The 19574-nt window shown below is 38.6% G+C and overlaps 2 protein-coding genes, 1 long non-coding RNA gene and 1 other non-coding gene across 4 annotated transcripts; 1 reads left to right on the forward strand and 3 right to left on the reverse strand.

Moving 5' to 3' along the window:
• Positions 1–347: 347 nt before the first annotated feature.
• LOC131300392 (dihydroxy-acid dehydratase, chloroplastic) lies at positions 348–12705 on the reverse strand. The gene is made up of 14 exons (XM_058326199.1): positions 12077–12705; positions 9912–9983; positions 7651–7698; positions 5771–5925; positions 5118–5312; positions 4925–5036; positions 4653–4722; positions 4490–4548; positions 4241–4364; positions 4033–4103; positions 2000–2101; positions 1435–1515; positions 905–1063; positions 348–819 (listed from the first exon to the last, which is right to left on the reverse strand). The coding sequence occupies exons 1-14, from the start codon at positions 12572–12574 to the stop codon at positions 769–771; spliced, it is 1797 nt and encodes a 598-aa protein (XP_058182182.1). The 5' UTR covers positions 12575–12705; the 3' UTR covers positions 348–768.
• LOC131302175 (small nucleolar RNA snoR100) lies at positions 9421–9528 on the forward strand. The gene has a single exon (XR_009191646.1). It is a non-coding gene; the product is annotated as a small nucleolar RNA snoR100 (small nucleolar RNA).
• Positions 12706–13384: 679 nt separating the features above from the next.
• LOC131300393 (peroxisome biogenesis protein 2-like) lies at positions 13385–13961 on the reverse strand. Its single transcript, XM_058326200.1, has 2 exons — positions 13839–13961; positions 13385–13741 (listed from the first exon to the last, which is right to left on the reverse strand). The coding sequence occupies exons 1-2, from the start codon at positions 13959–13961 to the stop codon at positions 13565–13567; spliced, it is 300 nt and encodes a 99-aa protein (XP_058182183.1). The 3' UTR covers positions 13385–13564.
• Positions 13962–15473: 1512 nt separating this feature from the next.
• On the reverse strand, positions 15474–18014 carry LOC131300395 (uncharacterized). The gene is made up of 5 exons (XR_009190944.1): positions 17772–18014; positions 17061–17166; positions 16568–16665; positions 16101–16365; positions 15474–16011 (listed from the first exon to the last, which is right to left on the reverse strand). It is a non-coding gene; the product is annotated as an uncharacterized LOC131300395 (long non-coding RNA).
• Between the last annotated feature and the right edge of the window lie 1560 nt (positions 18015–19574).

The raw sequence follows: 19574 nt of genomic DNA on the forward strand, positions 1-19574 counted from the left end.
TTTATGACTTTTTCCTTTAGTAACGGTGTTTCGAATTGATGACTATGGATATCGAATACAACAAATAACCTAAAATATGAGCCACAACCATTTAAACCTGTCACACTTAATACTAGAAAACCAATTAAAGCTTCAATAAGAGATGGACATTCCTATGTACAAATAAAATATCAGACAAGTCAGAACAAATATGAATCCACTCTTTAGGCATTATCTTGATCCCGCGCCAAAGATGGCCCCCAGTAGCTAAAGTACTGCAACCAAACAACTATTAACGGAAAAAGCACACAACAAAAAGATAAATGGGAAGAAAATGGGCGTATGCCCCCTTAACAGAAGCATCAAAATAAAGAAATTCGGTCTTTGCTTCATCAATGAGTAATTCATCTGGTATCAGACCCATCGTTGTCAAGAGGATCGTCTCACCGCCACCATGTTACCAGAACAACCCAAAAAAATAGAAATCTAGCCAATTGACACGCATCTTCCCAATAGCTACCCACCAAATGAACAGTGCAAATATTGTAGAGTCCATTTGAGTTCATTGCAAACAATAGTTAATTGGCCTAAATAGAACAACGTTGAAATAAAATGGCAAAACCCTAATAATCCCCAAAACACAGATCTAGAAAACTTCCAGAAGGAAAGAAACTACAGAAAAACCGAGATAAATATCCTACGGAGCCGCAATGAAGCACCCGAGTCGTGGCTTTACTAAGTTGGGCTCGCTGATTTACTCTATGCCTCTCTAACGATTCCCCCTGGTGTCTACTCATCAGTCACACAGCCCTTTGAAGCCGATTGCACATTCTTGATGTACTGGATAAGAAAAAGGAAACAAAATATTCAACCTTGAGAAAACATCAACTACTGGTGAACGGTATTTGAGCCAATTTTCACATACCTTGTACAATACTCCTTTGTCAGCCTTTCCTGGAGGGGGAATCCATTTCTTTCTTCGTTCCGCCATTTCTTCATCTGTCAAAAGAACATCCATTCTCCTTTCCCGAATATCTATGGTGATCATATCACCATTTTCAACGAGAGCAATGGGTCCACCTTCCTGAAAATATTTTGACATTGCAATACTTAAGAACAGATCATCTTTCAAGAAACAAGGTGGAGAGTCTGCCAGTCGTGGTTACGAGTTATGTTATAACTCACACAAACCTATGCAATTTTGATAACATTGCAAACACAATCATTTCCAACAACTAGAAAATAAACATACTCAACGAGCATGTTTCCGTTTCAATAATAGGGCAATTTTATTAAACATTCTCTCAACAAAATAAAGTAAGTCCAATTAGTGCTATGAGCAGGTGACTCTACTATACGCACGAGAGAGGATAATCTAAAACAACTAAGAGAGGAAGAAAAACATTTTACGATTTAAGAAATTAAGTATAACTAGGTATAGAAAACCTAACCAACCTGTGCTTCAGGGCATACGTGGCCAACAACATACCCATGTGAACCTCCTGAAAACCTCCCATCAGTCAACAACGCAACATCCTGTACCATTCAGGAGTGACGAATAAAATAATCGTTAGTTCAGAAGAGAAGAAAACCAGTAACTTCAATTTATGCTAACTCAATACAGCCTGACAGTATATAGCTTGATTTTGACCCGCAATGACCTACCCATGCAACCCCCACCCCCCAACCACAGCCACCAAAAACAAATAAAAAAACCCCTTCAACCACAGACCATAATGTGAAAAAGTATCAAGTGAACTGTGAACCAAATGATAGTCGAGGGACATACTCACGTTCATGAAAACGATAGGAATAGTAAACAAATAAATTCAGTTCTTCACTTCATTATCTTCTTACCTTTTCCTTTCCATACATAAATCACTCCATAATCCAACTACCTTTATTGCCATCCCAACTCACCAGATCCCAACATGGGTATATAAACCTTTCACTGCAACTTGAGATACATAGTAGCTTAATAATCAGAGACTAGAAGGATTAGATTTGCATAGTTTTAAACCTTCCCAAGACCTGCTCCCATTATTGCACTTGTTGGTGTCAGCATTTCAGGCATGCCAGGGCCCCCCTTAGGCCCCTCTCCTCTAATAACGACTACCTTTCCCTGGAATTGAAAAATGTAAGCAAGAAATCAAATATCACACGATATCCTATTTTGAAACAAAAAAGGAAAGACATCTTAAATTTAAATTCAAAGTTCCGCACGAAAAATTCATTAACACAATGACACAATTATATCTATTCTATGCGAGATGATGTAAGCAGTGTTTTTCGAACCCAACAATGAGTTGCTTCGAGTAGTACAGGACAGGCTGATCACCAGACTGCTCTGGAATTGGGTTAATCGCCGGAGACAAGAACGAGTGAAAATTGAAGAGTAACATTGGTGCATGCCTGAATTTCTGCGTATTTTAGGGAGAGATTGTTTCAGATCCAAAAAAAAAAAAAGGTAGAGGGGTACTACTGACAAATTTCATTTTGGTATATGTTATAGCTAGTAAAGTTACCAGTAGTCCCAAAAGTTTAGCTGTTAGGACATGGGCCCAACCAGTGGCGGACCCAAGAATTTGACATAATGGGGGCACCAATTTTCTTTGTAACGCCGTAATATATGAGTTACAATTAAGCACATTCACACCAAAATAATTTTAGCATTCATGATAATGTGATAATTTTAAAGTATATATGAATTTTAATAAAAGCTACTTGGGCAAACTGCACACCTCGACTATATGAGTTAAAACAAAATTATCACATGCTCATCTATTTTTCTATTATTAACTCTACAAGTACAAGTTTCGGGGACCAAAATGTACAAATATTAACTAAAAACATTGGTTGTGAAAGAGTTCTAGAATTTGACTAAAAACAAAAAGAAAGAGTTCTTTCCCAAAGAGTGCCACCTACCACTGTACAAATTATTAACTCTACAAATTACGTACGACTTAAAACAAAAAGAGTGCCACTGGACTCGAACCCACGTCCTCTCGCTCCCAAAGAGTGCCACTTGCCACTACACCACACATTACTGAACCGTTCAATAAAAAACTGTTCGGATCAAGCCCTTCCCGATCATTTTTTTTGCTGATTTCTCGCGAGTACCCTTAAAATCACGTTCTAATCACTTTGAGCGGCTCGGATCGTCGAAATTGGCTCGGGAAAGGGGAGTCCCGCACGGTAGCACCGTGCGGGATCCCTTATGGGATCCGGACTATATATATATATACATGCAAAATCTGGAAAAAAAAAAAATTAAGGGCGTGGGGGCACGTGACCCCACGTGCCCCACGGTGGGTCCGCCCCTAGGCCCAACAATGTATATCAAGCCATCAAACACCCTCCCTCACATGCAACCCCGTCTTGCACGTGGAGATGCAAATATTCACACATACTGTGAAAGAATGCAAAGGGGAGAAACGTAGTGCAAACGGGGAACAAATACAAATAGAGAGACTTGAATCCAAGACCTCTTGCAACCTGAGTTCTGATACCATGTTAAGTTACCAGTAGTCCCAAAAGCTTAAGTTGTTATCCCAACCCCCAACTGTTATTACATGCGAAGATACATTGAAAGTGGTTTAGAGAATTCATATATGACGTAACTTCATCAAGCATGTACAAACGAGGGAAAAAATTGAAGAGTAAATGAGAGCGAGATCTTTGGGAAATGAAATGTATTCTGACGATATGTCTGCCTGCCAAGTAAGTCATAATACTGTCAAGACGAATAATTTGTGTGCTCTGTATGTACAAGATTTCATTAGGATATCATACTCAGCAGACAATACAATCTAAAGTCAGGAAAATGCTATTGGAAACTATCGTGTTAATGCAGTAAGAAAAAACAGGAATAAAACTATGCTGTGAACAAAATCAAAAGGTTAATAAATCATATCCACTAGACTTGGGAGAGACATTCAGAATTTATTTTGTCAATAGCTATTTGGGTGGGCAACACACCCTGATTCCCATTTCTGCATTAAATGCCGCAGCTACCCCAAAAGAATCTAAATGGTCCTCAACAGTCTTTCTTACCTTAAAACTCAAAGGGTCTTCAGAGATAGCTGCAAGCATGGCTACCTCTCCTTCAAATACAAGAGCAGGACCTGGCACATAAATATTTGAAATCACTATCTGTTGAATACAAAAAGTAATTGTGAATGATGATTTCCTGAGTTAACCAACATCCAGCACGTAACAATGGAAAATTTTATGATACATAATGCAGAGCAGAAAATAGCACCAGAAAAATATAGTCCTTCTTTTCCCGTAATCTTTGCGACAGAACCTTCCGGTGCAAGATTTCCAAATAATATCTGGAGATGGCCTGAATCCTTGATGGGGTTTGTCACTGGTCTTATTATTTGCTAGTAGAGATACAAAAAGATGATATACTTTTAATCTCATACTGATAACATGAACACAAACTTTACAATATATGACGTAGAAACTTTCAGGAAAAGAAAAGAAAAGAAGTGCCAGCCCGTTTTACCTGACCTTCAGCTAGAGAAGGGAACAGTTTTGCATTCTCAGCCAGTGTATTCCCCGTGACTATGTAAGAAAAAATATTTTCTTTGTATAAGGACTACAGCAGGATTAATAAAACCCCAGTGGCATAAATGTACGTCAAACTTAGAAATACCAAACTGTTATACCAGTCATGCAATCCCCATCTAAAAACCCCTGCTCCAAGAGATAACGTATGATTGCAGGTGTTCCTCCAATCTACGTGAAAAATATTTTTATTAGCAACCAAGCGAGTAAGGTAACAAAAACCGTAAAATTTAGCCACAAACAGGTAGTTACGGAGTAATTTTCTTTTTGGTCCATATAATTTGATGACAAAACAATATTAGACATCCTAAGTGCAACAAGTTTCATAAAACACCTATTCAACAGGAAAAAGAACGATTGATATTGTGCCCACCTTGTGTATATCCTCCATAACATATTTGCCACTAGGCTTAAGATCGGCCAACAGAGGAACCCTGTCGCTAACCTTTTGAAAGTCATCGAGAGTTAATACTAAGTCAACAGACCTGCCATGAACCTATCATTAGCCATGTCATGGAATGTACATACAAGTGTCTAAGAAAAGTCAAGGACTAAATATTCCTCACCTCGCAATAGCAATTAAATGTAACACCGCATTGGTTGACCCTCCCAAGGCCATGACGATGGCCATTGCATTACGTAGTGATTTAGGCGTAATAATGTCTCGTGGTTTTATATCCATCTTTATCAAATCTAGCAAGTATTTTCCGGCTAGGCGACACTCATCCAACTTCAATGGATCTTCAGCAGGTGTTGAAGAGCTTTTTGGAACCAGAGAAAGAAGGAAAGAATTAATCAAGAAACAGATAACCAACAACTCCACTCAAAGAATCAAAAAAAGAATTATAGAAAGGAAAGTAAATGTCATCGTTGAACAAAATTTGAAGTTAAATAAATTCCAAATCTATTTTGACATAATTATTGTTCTCAATATCATGGAACACAATGCCATTGACAGAGCTCAAAGGCAAAAATGGATTCATGCAGCCGACCCCAATTGATTGGGACTTACTGTACTGTTTTTATTTTTATTCTTACACATGTCTGGTTGATTTTTGTGTTTAACGATATAGTGTTGTCTTTCGGACTGGACTTTTGTTACAACCCTTGTGTTCCGTTTCAGTCTCTTCATAAATGGGAAAGGTTTTTTGTTCCGATGGAAGCAAATAGAGATCATGTTCATAACCAAATCCAAGAGAATTATGGAATCAAGGTGTACCTGAAAGGAAGGGACATTCCCATTGCCTCAATAGCACAGGCCATGGTATTTGCTGTGTACATCCCACCACAAGCCCCTGCTCCAGGGCATGAATTACGAATAACATTCATCCTCTGTTCATCACTTATGGAACCACTCACATATTCCCCATAAACCTAGAGTGATAATCGAAAGAGAGAAATAAGCAAGTTAAGCAATAGCTAGGAAATCAGTGAATCTGGCGCAGTGAAATGTTTTGGAAAAAAAAAAAAAGGAAAAAAATTATTCAGAAATGCTGAATATATGATCTAAAACGCTTGATGTTGATCCCAGAGAATGATAGTCAAAAATGCATGAAGTATGAACATTTAGAAAATAAAAAGCAAATGAAAGAAAAAATAAATACATCCAAGTTCCAACAAGGCAACACTCATTTACATTAGTCAAATCACATTCATCCGAGCACTTGTAAAAAAAAAAAAAGTATTTGCTTTCATGACTAAGCTTAGATGTTCGATGGTTAAGTTGGTGACTAACATATCTTCTTTAGCCTATTGATTAGGCCCCATGTCATGACAATTCATAAATCTCTGTAGGGTGTATAGATAAGGTAGTCTGTAGTTGCACAAGCAACACCACGTGACTTGTTTGATAGACATTTTATTCATGTAGTAAATTCCCCAATTAAGCACTTAACATTGATCATTCCATCATTTTCAATTATGTACATCTGATAACGCAAGGTAGTAGAGTTAAGTCCATTTTAAAAATGGCCAAAACTTTAGTAAAAATGCATTGACTGATCAATGACCAAAGAATATGTTCAGTGAGATTTTTTCCCACGGTGATCCTAAAGGACCTAAACCACCCCCTTGAAGAAATTGCCTTCCCCAATCTAACCCCAGGGATGTCCCCCTTAGAAACACAATCTCGCCCACGTCACCCAGACCCAATACAAGAATAAGGTTGGCGAGTCCTCTTTGCATTAAAATGTAGAAAAATTTTCTAGATCTCGTTTTATACAGGGAGTGAGATGGGTAACTGCAATCCCAAGCATTGTCAAAGGATAAGTGGATCTTAACATATCTGAGTCTGAGACTTTTAAAGAAAGATATAAATTCATGAACTCAAAGATTTGCTTCCATAATGGGGTTGTCATTGCTGTTGATGTGATTTTTCCAGAGCCTAATGTCCACCTGCTTTTATGCTATTTTCTGGATACAGCAAAGCATGAGAAATAATAAAAAGAAGAGCAAAAATTGAGACTTGCATATCCCAAGATTTGTATGAGTGCATACTGCATATGGAGAGTTAATAAAGTGGTTCTGGAAAATATACGAGAAATGCAAACTAATTGACAGCAGAGACTTCAAAAGATTAAGCAAACTCATAAAAAATGGTAACAAAAAGGCAAACTGATATGAGAAATGAAACCAAACTAATCCAGGTACAACAGGCAGTGAGAGAAGGAAGCGATGCAACAGAGGCCATTAACCGGTTGAGGCCTCGTTCGATTGAATGGACTGGTACTGTATAATCTGATTGAATAAGTAATCCCATCCCCATGGTACACCCCATGTTTTGCGGAGGTTTTATTCCACATCCCCAATGGTGCAATATATCCCATGTATTGTGGGGTAGTAAACCCGACAAGTGTGTAATTGACCTCATAAGTTCCCATCAAACACAAGATAAGTGGTCTCCTTGGATTTATGGGCCATATCCGATGCTACAATCCGGATAAACAAACAGGCCTATGGGAATTATTTTCTAAACCAATTGCCTCAACAGTCAACAACCAGTAAGGAACTCAAGTTATGAGAAATGCAAATATTCCCAGCTCACAACATATAGAAATACTCTGAATAAAAAACTTGGAAACTGCAAATCAGAACGCATACCTGAAAGGCAGATACTACGTCGTAGGTATTTCCTTGAAAATGACCAGGCTGCATAAGTCAAATGGAATAAATTCAAAAGGACTGGAAGAGAAACGAATTTAATAATCAGAACAAGGTATGCTTTATTCCATCATCAACAGTTTTCAATCAACCAGAGCTTCTGAATTTTCAAAATGGAGAAACAAATAATATCTAAATCGCTAGGGTGACGTCTTATTTAAACAATGCCATATTTTATACGGCTCAAACTAAAAAAGTTGGTTGCTAAGCTTTTTTATATCTCAATACAATGTCAAGAAACTAATCACAGATAATACTACATCCATGCTCACACTTAAATTGAACAGGGAAGTATCTAAACGACTATCTTGAACATTAACAGTAAGTAGCTGTTGGCATAATGCCAGTATCTCTTTCCTGCAATCCCTCAGTGACTGCTAAAAGATTAGTTCTTTTTCTTTTGGGGTAAAGATTATATTATTGTGAAACACAACCAAAACAAGGGCCAAGGGAATATCCTTGAGAGTCAAATACAAAAGCAAAGACCGAAGGTCAAAATCTAGGACTGGGGCATCAAGCCAAGCCTGGATACAAATACATTATGAAGGAACACCTAAAACTCACTGCTCTCACTGCTCTTGAGACTGACATTTCTTTAGTAGAGGAAACTCTCCCCAACCAGCCATACAATCTCTCACTGCTCTTTTAATCTTTAAGTTCATTCCATCAGCAGAACAGCCCTTCATTTTGAACATCCTGCAATTTCTCTCTGCCCAAACACGGCATGTAGTTGCTGAGAAAGCCAACTTTAACACTGAACCTTGCAAACCCTGACCTTTGACATGATTCCTAACCCATATGGCTTCACACTAAGATTTTGAGGATTCTACTGAAATCAAATAGACTAGCTTACCCCAAATCCATTTAGAGAAGAGGTATTCAAAGACCGGGTGGTCATAAGATCCAAAGCTGAGAGAACTCAGGACACTACTTTCATCAGTAGCTATTCCCCACTTAGAAAGCCAATCCTTTGTCAGAAGCCTGCCCAAGATGGCAATCATTGGATAATTGACCATCTAGGCACATGCTTTGGGAACCACTCTGCCTTATACAAACCCAAGCAGATTTAGAAGAACAAACACCACTGGGGTCAGGGATCACCACAACCCTAAAAAAAAAAAAGATTGAGTGTATCTTCCTTTACATGGATTTCCTCTAATTCCATCCCCTCTATGAAAGCTTCCAAAACAAACGTCAGGGTCAAAACTAGTAACTTGAACAAACAAAAAGAGCTAACTGAAAAAGAAACAAACAAAGACAATAACCAAATGCCATAGAATGTCTATGGCACACGAACATCAATTTGAAGCAAGCTACATACATCTCCAACATAGATGATTTGATCGATGCATCATGCATGTGCTGTTAACACTTAGCAGTGCTATATCTGTCATTACATTAGTGTTTCCAAACAGACACTTAACATGTGTGGGATCATGGTTGATCCTTAATGGGAGATGAAAAGTACACATTTTTCCACTGGAGTGAACATTATTACAATACGCAAAAAGTCAGTTAAACGAGGTTGAGGGGGCCAGTTCAATGGTTAATATCCGGCCTATTAACCTAATATATAGCCAAATGTTAGGACTATACCAAACCTAACCCACCCAAAACGCTCTTAATGAGTCAGCAAACAGGGGGTAGTTTTTTTTTTTTTCCACTTTTACATACGAAACAAGTTGTGCATTACTGGTGCTCTGGCCTTTTAAATAGAGGAAGCAAGGTAATGAGCACAAAAACTGAATCGGATCTCTAAGCATTCCCTCTCTGATGCCTTCTGGTTTTGATTTGGGGGCATGGTTCCACGGCATAAGGTCCCTTGAGTTTCTTGATATTGTGGAGGTATAAGGGGCGCTAGTCCAATGGTAAAAAAAATTGAGAGCAACTACCTTGTGTATATATTGCCAAGGGTTAGGTCCGTCTTCAGTTCTACTTCGCCCATACCCCCATCGAATGGGGACTACATGGGCTTTGTTATTGTTATACCTTGATTTCTACATCCGAAACAAGACACCTAGATAAGAGATTTATGCAACAGTGCATTACATGGTCATCGCCATTTGGAGAACAATTATCAGAATTACAGTCTCTATATTATAGCCGGGAACCCTTGTCTCCTCTAGGATTTCTAAGTTTTAGGAATACAAGTAAAACAATTGCCATTTGTTCATTTTGGTTTCAGTGGTATGGTGTCTAACCTTAATAGTTCCACCATAAATCATTATACTTGGCCGATTGAGCCGTCCCATGGCCATAATTGTACCTGGCATCTGCAAAAAAAAAAAAAAGGAGCATCACAACCAAATTGAAAGCAAATCAACCATCTAAGCATGTAAAATTTCATCAAGAATGACAACTCTGATATTTGGGTAGGTTAACAAGACAAGGAGAGTGAGTTATACTTACCAAAAAGCACGCACACACATGGAGAGAGAGAGAGAGAGAGAGAGAGAGAGCAGTAATCCTTAAAATAAAGTCGTATTGGAAGCAAAAGTGCTTTTCCTAACGGAGAGTGGAAATAAAGGACAATGAAATGGCAGTCTTCTGACAAGGGCATGACTACTATGCATTCTTAGCTCATTGTTTAACAATTGACGCATTTATGCTTTTATTTTTCTTACTGCAGCTGATAGTGAATGACCTTCATATACAACAGAGTCTGCAGTCGTACTCCTTTAATCCTATGAAAAAGCACAAACATAGTTCTGATCCAGAATCCCAGCTATAACAAAAGGATGTGATGAACATTAAAACACTGTAGATCTTTTCCAACATTGCAAAGACCTGTTGTCAACATATAAATCTCTATGCAGATTCAAACAGAGTGGTATGCTTTCACTGAGAAACTGAAAGGTCAAAGCCTCCAACATTTTGAAGTGGAACGCTGCTTCCACTTTTTCCAAATCTGTCGTACTTGATCATCTAACTGTGATCAGCAACAACCCAGGAAAGTACTTTAACTAGACACAAAGAGAGGCTTGAAATCAAAATTAGGGCTCACATGTCCACCCACGAGATATGTCAATCCCAAGTACATAGCCTGCCTGGCATCAATAACTAGTGCGGGTTGAATACAGAACTAATTATTTTTGCAATACAGTGCAAACATATATCTAGAGCCGCATTGTATACTAGAAAAGAGTTGACGAATCCTAGATAACCAATCAAAGAAATTCAATATCAGTGAGCAAAATCAGGAAACCCATCAGAAAATAAGTTTAACAAGCACCAAACTACATTCTTTCAACCATAATACACCATAAAAATAGATCAGCAGAGGAAAAAAACACAAATGAAAGGCAACCTTAAAAAAAAAGAGCAAAACAATAGCTGAATAGCACTAGAGCATTGCAAGAACTTAAATACAGCAGACCCCCAAGAGAAAAATAACAATTGAAGATCATCTCCAATAGTTTACGGTTTCAGTTGTCAAAGCCATTTTTTGGCTTTGTTATCACCAATTCCTTGCCAAATCTTTAGCCAAAAAATGGCACATTTTTGGGACAGCTAAATGGTTGTGATAATTTGATGCGATCTAAGTATCTAATGCCTAAATTGATAGCTAACGTAGAGCGGCACCAGAGCAACATTGTAGGAAAAATAAAGGAAAGAAAAAGAAAAAAAACAAATGGCACTCTACAGACAGAAAAATGACCAACTTGGACAATTTGGCTAAGACCATTGGATATGATGTAAGACAAAACACTGAAACATTGCCACAATCTCCCATTCCCATCCCAATGGTTTACAGTTACATTCTTGTCACAACCAGGGATGGAAATATTCCCATCATACCACTGCGCACCAATAACAGTCTCAATCCTTTTAGACATGTGCATATCGCTAGGAATTCTTTTAGACATGTGGTGTCACTAAGAAATTGCATCATACCAATGTGCCTATCTGGAGCTTCCCCATGTCATCATTGGAGAGCCCCACGCTATAGAGGATGGCTTGAGAGCCACCCTGCGACTTGGGTTGGGTGATTTGTGAGCTGTATTTGTCATGTCAAAACCATTTTTTGCTATCAATTTGGCTTTGGCATCTCTAACTCATTGCCAAATCCTTAGCCAAAAAGTGGCCCATTTTGTGACACAGCTATAATGGTTGTGATCACGAGTTGTGATCCAAGTATCAAACGCCTAAAATGATATTAACGTAAAATGCAGCACGCTACTGACTGAAAAACGACTATACAATTGACAATTTGGCTAATACGAATGGAGATGCTTTCAGAAGAAACACTGAAACTTTGAAACAATCTCCCATTCCCATCCCAGAAAAACCACACACAAAAAAACAGGAAATATCAAGGATCAAGAATGAATCCAAGAGATTAAAAAAACCCAAGCTTTACACTTACATTCTTGTCACAACCGGGGATGGAGATATTCCCATCATACCACTGCGCACCCATAACAGTCTCAATACTATCCGCAATCAAATCCCTAGACTGCAGGCTGTAACACATCCCTCTGGTCCCCATCGAGATCGCATCGCTCACCCCGACCGTATTAAACCTGAACCCAACCATTCCACTCTTCCACACCCCTTCTTTCACGGCCTCGGCCAGGCCCAGCAGGTGCATGTTGCACGTGTTGCCTTCGTACCAGACGGAGGAAATCCCTATCTGGGGCTTTCCCATGTCCTCATCGGAGAGGCCCACGCCGTACAGGATGGCCTGGGACCCGCCTTGGGACTTGGGTTCGGTGATTTGGGAGCTGTATTTGTTGAGTTTTTGGGCCGCGGCGGCGGTGGTGGCGGTGACGGAGAAGGGGCGGCGGGCGGTGGGAGGTGGGAAGAGGGGTTTGCATTTGGTGGGGAGGGTGGGGAAGTGGGGGGAGATTAGGGTGGCTTGCATGGTGGTGTGGGGTGGTTGAGCGGTGGTGGTGGTAGGAGTTGGGGTTTAGGGTTTAGGGGAGGGATATATAAGTGGTTAACGTAGATTGGTGTTTAGGGAGTTTGTCACTCTGATGTTAATGACATGACACTAGCATGAATAGCCCATTAATCACACAAACCCACTTTTAAGCACACATGTACTACTCCTTCCATCCCAAATTTGTCCGGTATGCAAAACGGAGTATTAAAAATAATATAATTTTTTCAAAAAAAAATACAAACTTTTTTCACAAATTAAAAAGTCCCAAATTTATCCGGTATGCAAAATGGAGTATTAAAAATAATATAATTTTTTTAAGAAAAAATACAAACTTTTTTCACAAATTAAAAATACTCATTGATATCTAGTAAATTGTTAAAAAAAAATTTGATTTTTTCTTGCAAAAATTATATTATTTTTAACATTTCATTTTACGGATCGGACAAAAAATTTGGAACGGGGAGTACTTGCCATGCCGAATGGCAACCACTTTTCTGCCCATTGTTTTGCAAAAAGTCTACACACCAGGAAACCAGCCCATGCCCCAATCCTGGATAGCCCAAAACGACGTCGTTTTGGGGGTCCCTAAAAAAAAAAATATTTCAAAGTACTTCATTTGGTTCCACGCGATGAAAGGAAAAAGGGAGAGAGAGGAGGACGAGGACGACCACCAGACCAACATCATCATTGCGACCGCTACCGGCGACCACCACTGCGACCGCCATCACTACCGGTGACCTTCCCTCCACCGACTGCCACCGCCGCCACCAGTGGCGATTTTTGCCGACGCGACCACACACTGCCAAGGTCTCTCTCTCTTCGATATTTTGTTCGTTTCTCTCTCAATTGAAAGTTAGGGTTTTGGTTTCTTTGTTTTTCCTTATTTCGTTTCTGCTTGGAATTGAAAGATGAGATTTCAATTGAAAGTTAGGGTTTTGAATCCAAATTGAACCACAGGTACAACTTTACTCAGTAGTCGTTTTGGTCCTCCCATTTTCCTCCCAGGCCGATTGCTCGTTCATCTCTGTACCTCAAATTCATAAGAGCATTCCCTGGAGTAGGCTTATCAACCCAAATGGAGAACCTCCATATGAGAAACTCAAGGAAAGCATCAAGTTCTGGTTCATATTGGAATAAAAATCCTGGCTAATCCCAAGGGAAAAAAGATAAACAAGTTGAATTCCTTGTAGCTATACCAATAACCTCTTCAAATGAAAAACCAAATAAGCCACGTGATACATACCTTCATCAGACTAAAGACATTAACCAACTGTTCTTTCAGCATGGCAGACATTTCAATGTCGAGTCTGTGTGCATCCACCTGATTCCCTTTCTTGACAAAGGTCTTATTGAGATGACTGCTCATTTAAATGTGTGTGGAAATTAGATTTACCCAAGGTTTAATTTTGCAAACTGATCAACTTATTTCAGAATTTGAGCAAGATGGTTTAGGAAGAAGGTGGCCTAATTGATGTGTGTTTTAACAGGTGCTGGAATTGGCTGGAAAATGCGATGAGGGACAACAAGAAGACCCATATTATGCCACAACCCATTCATGTTGTAGCTATTACTGTGAACATCCTAATGATGCTTCAAACATCTTCCAGTGTCGATGCCGACAATGACGAGGATGAGGACGAAGAGGAGACGGGTAGTGAGGAGGAGGAGGAAGACGAGAGCATGAGGACGATGATAGTGAGGGTGGTGATAGTAGTTCTTTTTATTTTTATTTTTTGCTTGCAGCTTAAGGGAGAGGATAAATGTAATGCCCATATAATGGTTTTTGTATCCGAAAGACTATGTATTACGCTCATTATTCTAGTGAATGCCAGAGTTTGCTCTATTTATTTTTTGTTGCTTTCGTGATTTTCTGAAGACAATGTTTGGTTTTCTTTGTTGTTTCAAAACTTTAAACTTGAATGTGCTTGATGATCTTTTGACTTTGGCTTTGTGAATGATCATTAGGATGATAAATGCCCGGTGTGGGTAACACGTTGTTGTTGTTGTACTGAACGAGACGCGAGACGTCGGGTTAAGATCAAAAATAGGGGAGGTGCTGCCCAAATTTTACTAGAAACTACCTTGTGTCCCCTTTTGCTAGCTCTAGGCATTATCATGAACTTGGCATTGGCACCAACTTTGTCAATCAGCAAACAACTTAGCCTCATAGAAACTACAAGATTTGCATGAAATATTTTGTAGCTACACTATTTTGTAGCTACAGTAATGAGCAACTTATGCTAAAAATGTAACAGCAAGCCAAACTGCTTTGACCTATACTTTCCCGCATATGCTAATTATATTTAGACACCTGCGTTGGTGTGTATGTTGTCGAAAAAGAGGGCCAAGAGGTAACAAAAATACTTAAATGAGTTTGAAATCCTAACTTTTTGATGACGAGGAGAAAAAGGAGCCGTGTCTGACACGTGTCCGATACGGAAATGGACACGAAAGAAGGACATTCCATAAACTTAATTTCTAGCACTCCAGAAACTAAAAGTGAAACTCAATTTCAAATATGGATACGACACAATACATCTTTCAAAATACGATACGGATATGGATACGATACGGATACGGATACGACAAAAAAACGTTTGACTAATATAAATTGCATTCATCCAATATCCGTATTGTGTAAATTGTATTTATATTAGTCAAACGTATTGTGTCGTATCCATATCCGTATTGTATCTTGAAAGATGTATTGTGTTGTATCCATATCTGTATTTTCTGAAAAATTCGACAGAGTTTCCCTTGTTTTTTAATCTTGCCCGACATCGTAGCGTCTCAGTCAGTAGCAGTAACAACAGAAAAAAGGGCAATACAGCAGTTCATGGCAAAACAACATTCCCATTGTTTAAAAAATAATCAAGAAGTTGACACCATAGTGATATTTGAATTTCATAATGTACCACTCATTATCTCAAAATGTACCACTCTAAAACCAATACAGCAACAAAAATGGAGTACAAACTTGTATCTTTTTAAACAAGCCATGAAACATTGTCAAATTGGAGCAAAGGCCATGAGCCAAACATCATCATCGTTGTCTACCCTAAGCTATATTACAAGCAAAATTAAAAAGATAAATCCTAAGTGTAGCTAGCATCTCTTCTTGGCTGGACGCTTCAAACACCAAGCGGAACTGGATTTTGGAGTTGTGGAACTGCTTTGTGCTCTCCCTCCCTCTTGCATAGCTACAATTGCCTGGCCTGCATGCATAGGTAAGCACTATAAGCAGCAAACCATGTGTGGAAACCCAAGTCATATGCATGCATGTGAGGATGGAATGAGGATTTAACGAAAGAGAAACAAAAGGATGAGCTTGCCTTCTGTAGGTACTTTTCCTAGATCCTCAATGCGTCTCTCAATGCCCTTTTCGCATCCAGACTAGCCGTTATTTCCCCCACAATCTGTAAAAGTAGGTTCAAATAAGTTATATTTCAGACACGTCTAATCGCAAAGGTGAAGAAGAGAAACAAGAGGGAAGTGGAATGTAAACTTTGACAACATCGTTTGGACCTTTAGCTTTTTTCAGAAGTCGTTTTTTCTTGGCCTCAATGACTTGCAACGAGGAAAACTATGAGGGCGCTCTTTTAGTCCCCGTGTCCAGTCTTTATAAGTTTTCTCTCATATTTCCCATATTGCTTCAGCTGCTTAATATCCATTCTGGATACAGCATTTTCATTTGGTGCCACATCTGATCTAGACCTTGAAACCTCATATAATGAAGAGATGTTTGGATTATATTCCATTGCCCACATCACCTGAAAATATGAACCTATCAATAGAAAGACAAAAAGGCTCCCAACATACAACCACATAGGCAAAAAGGCTCCCAACATACGACCACTGAAAATCGTTGGCTTTGATCTCTTGTCAAGGCTCTCAGAACAATGGATCTTCTGTAAATGGATAGAAAAATTGTATTTACTGGACTAATCAAACAAGGAAAGAGTTTTTCCTTACCTCCCCAAGGTACAACGCATCTACAATTGACAACTCTCTCCGGAAAAGTGCCATTAGCATACGGAGTGTAAACAGATACTACCCACCATTTAGTTCCTCTGCAAAATCGAACTATTAGAAGTTCGAAAATACAAAGCCATGTTTTAATGGTCAGGGCACTAGAGCCAAAGCCATAGAATAAATGTATTTCAGAGTACTTATGTTGAGCTAATATTGGCTAATAGTGTATCATTCAATGCCAATAAAAAATAAAAAAAAAGTGTATCTGATATAAGCTTACTCAAACCCATCCTCTTTTTCCTCTATTTTGGAGAATAAATTTGGTAGTCCGAATATAAAGAGTATGGGAAAATCTGATATGAGCTTTCTTAAAGCAATCCTCCTCAAACTATGGAGGTACAAGTAAAAAAAACCATGACAAAATTCAGAGACTTGATTGCATATCGCACCCAATAAAAACAAAAGAATAACATCTAACAGGATCAACCCATACAAAGGTGTTCATGAAGCTTTGGATCAATAGCTCTAATTATTCCTGCAAGAGTAGTCAACTGAGATTGCACCCCTAAGGAGGTTGCGCTGGACCTGAAATTTTCTCTCTTTTAAACAAAAGCAGGGAAATGAGTTATGAACTAAAGAAAAGTTCAAAAAATGATAAGCATTAGAGATGAGAGGCAAAATAGATATAAAGAAGTTAAAGCAACGGAATCAGGTAGCACTGTCTTGGGAAAAAGGTTAGGAGACCAGGGCATACTTCTGTAATCATGCATAATCATGCTCCATAGGCTTCTTTCTCAAAGAACAGCACGAATCTTCCACATCTGGTAGTTAACGCCCATGTATAAACTACAAACAAGGCATTTTGACTAGACAAGTAAAGAAAAAGGTCGCAGTCAAGTTGTTGGAGAATTTTACTCAAGGAAACCTTACTCCTACAAATTAAACAAAGCAGGTAATCATGCCGCATTATCAGTGAGAAGTATGCGCATCCAATTAAAATCACTGAATGCTCGAACCTAACAAACTCACGAATTGTTGATTGTGAGGTGAGAATGTAGGTGGGTTGCGGTATTTTGCTCCATTTAACCTCAGTCTTTCAGTAAAATTGGAACCCTATTTTTTTGTGTAAAAATCCCCAATATTTACGAATTGAAATTGGAACCCTAGTTCAATTGATACCAGTGTTCGAGAGAGAGAGAGATACCTTCGTTGTCGTATGGCGGCGGCGGTGGTGGTTGAGACCTTCTTGAGCGTTCGAAATTGATATCAGTGATTGTGGTTCGAAGCTCGTCGGCGTACGTTGGTGGTGGTGGTCGGCGATCGTGGAGGCGTCTTCTTCGTTGGTTTCTTCAGCGGTGGTGGTCGGCGGTGGTTTGGGTTGGCTGTGGCGTCCCCCTCCTCCTCCTCTTCCTCTTCCTCTTCCTCTTCTTCTTCTTCTTCTATTCTCTCTCTCGTAGTCGCAGGCCGACTGGTTTGAGGAAAATTTGGGTTTTTTTTTTTTTTTTTGGAACGCCCAAAACGACGTCGTTTTGAGATGACGTCAGGATATTGTCATCCATCCTGGGTTGGGACATGGGCTGATTTCCTGGTTGTTTGTTTTGTGTGTTTGGGGACTTGGGGCCACGTGCTAGTGGAGGTGTTAAAAGGTGGTGTTCCAAATCTACAGCAAAAAGAACTTTTGAAAAAAGAAGGTTTTTCAAATTCAAATATAATGAAAATGAAAAATAATTTTTTAATTTTTTTTGCACCGTTTAAAAGATCTCGATGAGATCTATCAAACAAGATCCATATTGGTAGAAAAATTATTTACGTGAATACATGATTTTTGAGCTTGAAAACCTTCTTTTTTCAAAAGTTCCTTTTACTGTAGATTTGGAACACCACCTTGCAACGGCTCTTTTTTTTCCTTTTCCAATATCATTCTTTTTTTCCCTTCTTGTTATGGGTTTTGTTAGATGCAGCCCGATGGACAGCGCTCCACAGTTGCTCGGGGAGAATACCATTTTTAAAAGAGAAGTCCTTCGTTTCAGCTTTTTATGCGGTTTTTTCACAAGTCTACGGTACTTGCTCGCAAATTTTTTAAATGCCTGTTTTGCCCTTAAACATGTCTGTACGTTTTGTCCGGCAAAAGACTTTCATTTAATTCCACTTTTTCTTCTCTTTATTTTTTGTCTAACAAAACCAAGATGCAACAGAAACCAAAAAAAATTATTAGAAATACCAAACAAAGTTGCGAGAAAATTTTTTGCTCTTTGCATGATTCTCGATAAGTTTCGTTATTTATCTCTCTCTACTCATTAACACCCATTACATTTAGGCTTCAATAAGTCAGCTTTCTAACATTCCACTTTTTCTTCTCTTTATTTTTTTCGGTGTTTGATTGTGTAAAAAATGAAAAAAATATTTTTCATTAATAGGATGAAAATGATTTACCCTTAAATCTTTCGTAAGTTATTTTTTGAAATGAACCCACTGCCCTCTGCTGTAATTTTCACTGCTCAGTTTCCTTGATTGTCCGATCATGACCCACGTTCAATTCCAATATTCTCAAATCTCTCCAACGATTAAGCCCCCCCTCTCTCTCTCTCTCCCTCTCTCTCTCCACTATTTTGTCAATTTCTGAAAATATTTTCAAGTGCCAACCAAACACCAAAAAATAAAAGTTTGAAGTTTGTTTTCAGAAAAAATATTTTACATGAAAAATATTTTACATTGTAAAACATTTTACATCAAAACAAACAGAGCCTTACATCAAAACTTTTTCCTCAAAAGTCAAAACCAAACAAAATTGTGCCTAGTTTTTGTTAAATAAGTCGAGTGGCTTATTTTTTTATCTTTATTTTAAAAAAATCTTTACCGATATTCAATTAAGCTGATTTTTTTATTGGACTCCACAAAAAGAAAATTAAAAAAATAAGCAATTTAGATTATTTTTGGGAGAACCGAGATAAGCCATATAAAAAAAATGTGCATCATCTGTCTAGTACAAGAGTCACTCCAACTCCAA

This window comes from Rhododendron vialii, chromosome 9a, assembly GCF_030253575.1.
Source record: "Rhododendron vialii isolate Sample 1 chromosome 9a, ASM3025357v1".
Classification (NCBI taxonomy): Eukaryota; Viridiplantae; Streptophyta; class Magnoliopsida; order Ericales; family Ericaceae; genus Rhododendron; species Rhododendron vialii.